Consider the following 8,627-nt stretch of genomic DNA (forward strand, 5'->3'; position numbering starts at 1 on the left):
CATAGAATCAGGTCTGCTGTCAGGGCACAGAGAAGTCACGTTTCATCTCTGCAGACGGCACTTGTTGTGTGACAGTGTCATACGCAAAAGCGTTACCCAAAGAATTCGGTCTGAGCAGTGAGCATGGCAAGATGGCGGCTCCGGTGTATTAGTAATGTTATTTGTATCGTCTTTCTAAGACGATTTCTACGTGGATTTTATTGTTTATAAAGTAGGATAAAGTATGATGTGACCATGCAAAATGGTGGTGTTCCGTGGATTGGTAAAATATTCGCGGTAAAAAAAAATATTTTACCGCGAATTATTTTGATTAATTCCCAGATTAGGGGCATTTCTGCAATATTTTGGGTTTTATTCCAATTCCATTTTTATTGGTCATTTCCGCGATTCCGTTAACATGGATTTCATATGGCTCTACACTGTCTGTGTCGCTGTCCTGCACGTCCCTCTTTCTGCACCCCTCTCTCTCTCCGTCTGTGGCTGGCTGCTGCAACCCGATCGCATCAGGCTGCTGTGTCGTATTGCACGTCAAAGGGTACTCACTATCTCGCAGATGATTGGCTGTTCAAAACGGAACACCCGGAAGTAAATTGCTAGATGAAATATAGAGCACTTTATGATTATTATAAAAGGAGACACATGTGAAGGTGGAAAATAAAATAGAAGCACTTCTATAGTTTTGCATGAGCGATTTTTGTAGCAAGTTGGGAGAGAAGTGGAGCAGTGCTTTGGCCGTGAGTAGTACCTAAGAGGTTGAGGTTCCAAAAGGGACACCTCTTCTATTGTGTTGTGAGGATAGCCTATAGGCTACAGCAGATCATTATTACTGCAAACCTGTTTTTTATTAGGCTATCTATTTCTGCACCAGCGATTTCTAATCCCAGCCCCCTTCAATATCGACAGGAGTAAGTAACCTGTTGTTGTTGCTGTGGTTCTCAAAGTGGGGTCTGGGGACCCCCAGTGGTCCTTGAAGGGGTTCAAGCTGGTTCCTCAGCAAAATGAGTTATATAGCCTCAAATTAATTTTAAACCACTTTAACCCTATAGTCTACTCTAGCCTATAGTAGATAATCTATTTGAAAATAGCCACCCACTCTACAAGCTCACAACAATAGCTATCTGCTATAATAATTTTTTAAAAAAAACATTTTGTCACCATTTGGCCATGCCATTTGGCCATGGCATTAAGATGGGATTCCGTGGACAAATTCATACAATTCTGGGGGTTCTTGATGTGTAAAAGGTTTGAGAACCACTGTAGGCTATTTAATTTATTTATGGAAATGTTTTTATTTGTTATTGTTATTTATGAAATACTTTGAATGTTGTTTTTTTAATAGACCAATTATTTGTTTACCAACATTTAGACTGGACGCACAGGTGATTGTTTCACGCAATCAATTCTCAACCTGTTGTTTTGGGGTGCGCTGGTTTCAGCACACCCCAACCTCTTCTGTGTTGGCTAGTGAGGCGCGTCCTAGAGACCTGACCTGACAGACTCGTGTTTCATTGAGCGCATACTGGTTGCAGGCATACTGATTCTTATCAGTGTGACGTCGTCTGTTAAGGGGTCTATTGATGAAAAGTTGTGTGATTTTTTTTTGGTTTAAACTTTTTAAAATCTTTTCAAATAAAAAAATGCATCATCAAAATATATATTTTTTACTCGCGACCCATAAAAATGTGGCCGTGACCCGAACATGGGTCCCGACCCACTGTTTGGGGAACAGTGTATTAGCCTGCCTTAGCCTACGCACCAAGTCATCAAGTCTCCAAACTCGGCAGGCTGCAGTGCGCACGAGTCCAGACTCCGTTGCGCGCCGCACCCCTCTAAACCATTGTAAAAAGATGCCATTGATTGATCATTAGGCATTAGCCTACATTTACTCGGGGACTTGTAGTTTAATTTGATCAGGTTATTGTCTGAACATCACGGACCCACGAGGATCAAGCGCAGTGAAGCAGATCAAAGAACGCAGAGAGCTACCAGGGGACTCTCTCTCTCTCTCTCTCTCTGAGGCAGGAATGAGGTGAGTGCATAATTAATCTGGACTTTAAAAAGCATGTTTTAGATCAGGGATCTTCAAGGTTTTTCAGCCCAAGGACCCCCTGAGAGAGAAAGAGAGATGAAGCAGGGACCCCCACTACATATTGTATAAAATTGTGTTGACAGGCAGCACTGTAGTCAGTGTCGTGTAAATGTATGTTTTATTTATTTATTGGATTCATTTTTATGTGTATTTTCAGACATTGAATCACTTAAACCTTCAATACTTAGTAAACTTGACCTTTCACTCTGTACTTGGTCTGCTCTTTTTCCCCCTCTACACCAAACCAAAAATAGAAGATTTACAAGCTCACAATGCTTCACTGGGGGAGGTGTTGTGAGCTTGTAGATCTGCTGTTTTTGGCTTAAGTTCTCTTTAGAATAGGGATGCTACAAGGTTCAAGTGGTTAATGTAAAAAAAAATCCTATATCACACAAATATTTTGTGGACCCCCTGTAGTAACTTTGAGGACCCCCTAGGGGTCCCGGACCCCCTGTTGAAGACCCCTGTTTTAGATGCTTAATTAAACTATCTTCTTAGCATTTAAAACTAACCACAATTGCATTACATTTTTGTGGATGCAATTTGTCCATAGCCTATTGAATTTTACACAAACTACAGTGGGTAGGCCTATACGGCATATTTTTTTAAATAGTTTTCAGAATACATTTCTTGACAAATTTAGCTACTTAACTGGCTAAAATACCATTAATAGGCCAAGGCTATTTTGATTGCCGGTTCCTCTGATGAGTATGTATGAGTTTGTCAAAAACTGGTGAAAAAGCATGAATTAACCAAAATAATATAGTTATGTTGTTGTTAATATGCAAATAAAAAAATAATTCCAGACATGAATCCATTGATATGATTGTTACTCATTCTAGGGAGTTATAGCCTATCTTTAATGTTGCTGTCCATTATACTAATGCGTGTTTTTATACATTTATGAAAGATAAATTACAGCCTCATTTTATTACAATGAAGCCACTACTGGAGTCACAGAAGGAGGCATGTGGAATCCTTTCACTTATGAACTGCTACTGGGAGAAAAGCTCCATGCATGGTTCTCTTCAATGTCAATTTGATACATTTTCCCTTTGTATTTATGAATAGCTAATTCAAATATGCATTTAGGCCAATTTTTTTTAAATCTTATTTATTTAGCTTTTTCCCCTTTGGGAAAACATTTAGATCAAATCACTGTGTAAAATATAATATCAAATATAGTAGCCTAACATTAGATTTTAGTTTATTATGAAAATAAATTGTCCCCATGGGTGAATCCAGTAAAACTATAGACTATTTAAATGGTTTCAATTTGTTTATAGTATAAACAAATTGAAACTCCACTTTGGCAAACCATTTAAAGAAAAATGCATAATGCTGGCAAAAAAAAGAAAAGAGTTTAGCCTATATTTCAGCTTCATATTATTGTTTTTACATTCATTATTTGATTGTCATATTCGGTACTCAACATTTAAGGTAGAAGTCACATTTTCCTCTATGATTTTGAACTATGTTGCTTATGTTGATTTGACATTTTGTGGTGTGAGGAGTCTCTCATTTAAATTTCATATATGATTCATTGATTTTCACCAAGTACTGTTGAAACAAGGGGATATATGCCCTGATTGCGCTCTGTGTTCATGTATCCTTAGGTCTAGATTGTGGAACTTATGGAACCTGTCACCGATGGACACTGCATGTCGACTGAACCTGCACTGAAATGGAGGATTCTACATTTGTGGCCAATTCCTCCAACTGCTCAGTCCTAATCCCATTGTGTGGCGAGGGCTTCTTAGAACTGGACGACAGCACGCAGCTGGTCGGCGTTCAGGTCGTCCTCATTCTCGCGTACAGCTCGATCATATTATTCGGAGTCATGGGAAACTCCCTGGTGATGTACGTCGTCTACAAGTTTAAAACGTTACGGACCGTCACCAACTATTTCATTGTGAACCTGGCCGTGGCCGACTTGCTGGTGAACACCCTGTGCTTGCCCTTCACGCTGATCTACACTCTGTACGGCGAGTGGAAGTTCGGGCGGGCGCTGTGCTTCCTGCTGCCGTGCGCCCAAGGCATGGCCGTGCACGTGTCCACCATCACCCTGAACGTCATCGCCCTGGACCGCCACAGGTGCATCGTCTACCACCTCGAGACCAAGATGTCCAAAAACGTGTGTGCCGTGGTCATTGTGGTCACGTGGGCCGTCAGCGCCCTGCTGGCCAGTCCGCTCGCCATCTTCAGGGAATACGGGACCTTTGACCTGTCGTCGGAGCAGTCTATCCAGGTCAGTTACTTGAGTAAAAGTATCAATACTGCAATGTAGAAGTACTCTGTCTCTGTTACAACTTAAAAGTACGGAATTCAAAATGTACTTGAGTAAAAGTACAAAAGCATTGGCATCAAAATGTACTTACAGTAAAGTACCAAAAGTAAAAGTACTCAATATGCCGAATGTCCCATTTCAAGTTCTCAAATGTATAAAAATAATTTGACAATAGCAGATCTACAAGCTCACAATACGTCGCGATGTGACGCATTGTGAGCTTGTAAATCGGCTATTTTCAAATGGCCGAAATGTATACAGGGCTGAAGTGGTTAATGGATGTTTTAATCAAATAAAAAAACTATAATAATCAAAATCTACAAAGTAACTATAGTAACTAAAGTAACTTCAAATAATTGCAGTGGAGTAAAAGTACAATATTTGCCTCTGAGATGTAGTGGAGTAGAATTAAAAGTACTGAAATTGGTAGAGTAGTAAAGTAAAGCAAAAAAATCGTCAAAAGTGTACTTAAGTACAGTACTTGAGTAAATGTACTTAGTTACTTTCCACCACTGATCCAGGTGTGTACGGAGAAGTGGCCGGGCAGCGACAGGGACGACGGGACCATCTACAGCATCACCATGCTCCTGCTTCAGTACTGCCTGCCTCTGGCCATCAACTCCTTCGCCTACGTCCGCATCTGGAACAAGCTGAGGAGGAGCCACGTGAGCCCCGCGGGGCGGAACGACCGGCACCGGCGCAAGAAAAAGACCACCAAGATGCTGCTGACGGTGGTGGCGGTGTTCGCCGTGAGCTGGCTGCCGCTGCACGCCTTTCAGCTGGCCATCGACATCGACAAAAACGTCCTGGACATGAAGGACTTCAAGTTGCTCTTCACGGCATTCCACATCGTGGCCATGTGTTCGACGTTCGTCAACCCGATCCTGTACGGGTGGATGAACAGCAGCTACAGGACGGCCTTCCTGTCCGTGTGTAAGTGTGAGCAACCCTTCAGCTGGAGGTCGAGCAGCGTCTCCAGCCGACAGTCGCAAGGTGACAAAAACATCGCGTACACAGGTTTCACGGCCACCAAAGTCTAAATCATCGTCAGACAGTCAGAAATGTTGATACCAATAAGGACCGTTTTGGGAAAAATTGATAAACTATGGTTGGACACTGGAACATTTGAACATGAATAGAGAGCGGACAATTTATTTGTCAGGATGCGACGATAATCTGTGGACATTACATTTTAAGTGTTAAAGTTTTGTCGGCTCTAAAACATCCCTTTGAAGTCTTTGAATAGAGCAGGCCATAGAGTTATGAGCAGGCGCACAAACAGTAGACGCACGCGTGGCAGCATTTTAAATGCGGAAGTGTTGCTATCCCAGATTTGACCACCAGGACAGGTGACGTCCGCTTCACTGTTCTACCGTGGTTCTGGGGGCTTGGTATAGAGTCTAGAGACCTACAAATATAGGTGTGCATCTGGACAACTAGGTGGACTAGTCCCTGAACACAGATGACCTCTACTGAAAGGGGCAGCTCTTTTTCCTGAGAAGGCGCAGTTCCTTTGACATGCTACACATTTTACCATTTGTCAGCGGAAAGTTCCCTTTTTATGCTGCAGTCTGCTGGGGAGGTCTATCTGTCTGTCTGTCTGTCTGTCTGTGTGTGTGTGTGTGTGTGTGTGTGTGTGTGTGTGTGTGTGTGTGTGTGTGTGTGTGTGTGTGTGTGTGTGTGTGTGTGTGTGTGTGTGTGTGTGTGTGTGTGTGTGTGTGTGTGTGTGTGTGCGTATGTATGTATGTATGTATGTATGTATGTATGTATGTATGTATGTATGTATGTATGTATGTATGTATGTATGTATCTCTCTCTCTCTCTCTCTCTCTCTCTCTCTCTCTCTCTCTCTCTCTCTCTCTCTCTCTCTCTCTCTCTCTCTCTCTCTCTCTCTCTATCTATCATCCACCCACCAATTTTTCGATGGATGCCAAATTGTGATTCATCAAGAACCAACATGTCTGTATAACTAATCAATCAATTAAATAGTACTAGGGAGTGCTGAAGCAAACCATATGTGATGATATAAATATCGCTATTAATCTGAACATGACTATGATCGAAGGTTTGCTTCTGCACAGTGTGACTTGAGAGCTATACAATCACGTGGGGTCTGTCTGCTGTCTGGTCTATGGATTTATACAGGACCCTAAAATAGGCTGCCTTGTTAGACAGACGAGAGGAGTTCCTGGCCGCCATGAGCGCCATCGTTTACAGCCAGCCTTCTAATCACTATTTGAAGTAACTGTCCTGTGTTCAGCCGATTGAATAATCCTTCCTGTTGCTTGCCCACCCCCCCACACACACAATTTATTATGGATTATTGCACAAAGAACCGAAATTATGAAATATAAGTGAGAACACCAACTTCAGAATTGCATTTCATTTTGAGGTGTTGTGTTTTGAGAGGTATCAGACTTCAATAACAATCCTTATAGGCCAATATATCAATATAATAGTATATACATATTTCTTGTAGATATGAAATGAAATAAATGTGTGACAATGATACAGGGGCAGATTTAAGAGTAAAGCAAACCATAGGTGCATTATACCTGATTGTGTACACTGTGGTTGTTGTTTTCTTTTGATTGCTCCCAAACTCCTCTGTTGGCTTACACAAAGGACAGAGCACTTTATTAAATGTCTTTGTGTTGAGGAGCAGAGACACATTGAGTGTGCATCCATCAAAGTACTGTACTCGTGAACTTATAGCTTGTGGGGTTATATGAGAAATTGTATTAATATCAATAACAGTCAACAATCAACTATATCATCAATATTGCATTTTGGCACAAAGTCAGTGGGCACAGCCACAGAGCACCAGGGAATTCAAGTTGCTGGGAGGTTTTAGGGGCCCTATTGATTTAGTCAATTAGTCAGTATGCAGTGTAAATCAGTTACTGTAAATAGCACTCAGTTATAAGGATAGAAGGATCACCCAAACAGATGAGACATGGTTTAAAACATTTAAAATTAGTAATAACTTGAGTGTGATTCTTCTGTGTTGTTTATTTAATTTATTTATTATTTTACTTGTGAGAACATCAAATATGTTGTGCCCACGGTTTCAAAACGCGGTAATGACATCTGCATGTTGTGGCCTCGACTCAATGAAGGTCTGCACACAAGATCCTAGACTGACCTGAGAGGAGGACTGATGGAAATAAAATACTGATGCTCTAGCTCCCCCTGCTGACAGAGTCTTGTCAATGCAACAGGAATTGCTTGCTTCAGTATACTGGTCATTAGTGTTCTGTGCAATAATCTACATAAAAAGGCAAGAATATCCATAATGAGGAATAGTGAGGAAGGGAGGGTGGGTGCATCACAGACAGTTACACCTCTATGATGACTGATGATAAAATCACTTACTTTTTCTTTTAAAAAGAGAAAGTTAGCATAAAGCAAATGTTGAGAGCTTGTTAAAAGGAGGTTCTGAATTGTACTGTATTGTGGTGGGTCCCTCTTGACTTTTACCAAGTATGTTACACAGATTGATCTATACCAGAATATAAAGACATATACTGTATCTGGTTTCTATGTACATTTCTAAGCAGCGTCAATCACATTTATTACCATCTCTAGAAGCTACTGTATCATTAAATGATGACAGTTGCTTAAACTAATAAATACACACTTCAAAACACATGTGGATTTAATGTATTTATTTGTCAAAGACTACAATATATCCCAATAGATCACCAGTGTAGGGTTTCCTCTCAATCCTTTTCTCTCTTTTCACCACTTTTCTCTCTTTTCACCACTACACATTACAGGCTGGGTGTGTGAGATATGTATTGATCTTAAATTGATCTAGAAATTAGTGAAGAGGACAATAAATATTTAGAACTATGGAGGCGACAGTACATTGCTATTCTTAGTTACGTCTGTGAACCGTTCACATCGCTGCGTTCCTGCATGTCCAATACAAGCAAACGTGGTTTGAAACAGAAATGTCAGAGCTGGTTTGGATCAAATGTCTGTGCTCCGCTCCGCTGATGTCTCCTGCACTGGAGACGAGTGGCTCTTCTCTGTGACTGATAGAACTTGAAAGGCAAAAAAAAAGAAAAAAGACTGGGGATATTTTTTAAGATTGGCTTATTACGGGTCAAAACATCACATCTTAATAAGATATGAGAGCTATAGCTACCGAAAGTGTCGTTGACTCGTTCTCCTCTAAAATCACTCCAAGCTTTATGTGCAAAACACAGCATACAGATAGCATCAATAGTGTAGAAGAACACATGT

At 40.9% G+C, this 8,627-nt stretch overlaps 1 protein-coding gene across 1 annotated transcript; it reads left to right on the forward strand.

Annotated features, from left to right (window-relative positions):
- Window positions 1-3,773: 3,773 nt before the first annotated feature.
- LOC308095804 (neuropeptide Y receptor type 2-like) lies at window positions 3,774-5,416 on the forward strand (the record flags this gene model as incomplete). The annotated part of the gene is made up of 2 exons (XM_080442879.1): window positions 3,774-4,337; window positions 4,898-5,416. 2 exons carry the CDS (start codon window positions 3,774-3,776, stop codon window positions 5,414-5,416), a joined length of 1,083 nt encoding a protein of 360 aa, XP_080299005.1.
- Window positions 5,417-8,627: the final 3,211 nt, after the last annotated feature.

The sequence above is a fragment of the Gymnoscopelus braueri genome (assembly GCF_963280865.1).
Source record: "Gymnoscopelus braueri genome assembly, chromosome: 2".
In the NCBI taxonomy this organism is placed as follows: Eukaryota; Metazoa; Chordata; class Actinopteri; order Myctophiformes; family Myctophidae; genus Gymnoscopelus; species Gymnoscopelus braueri.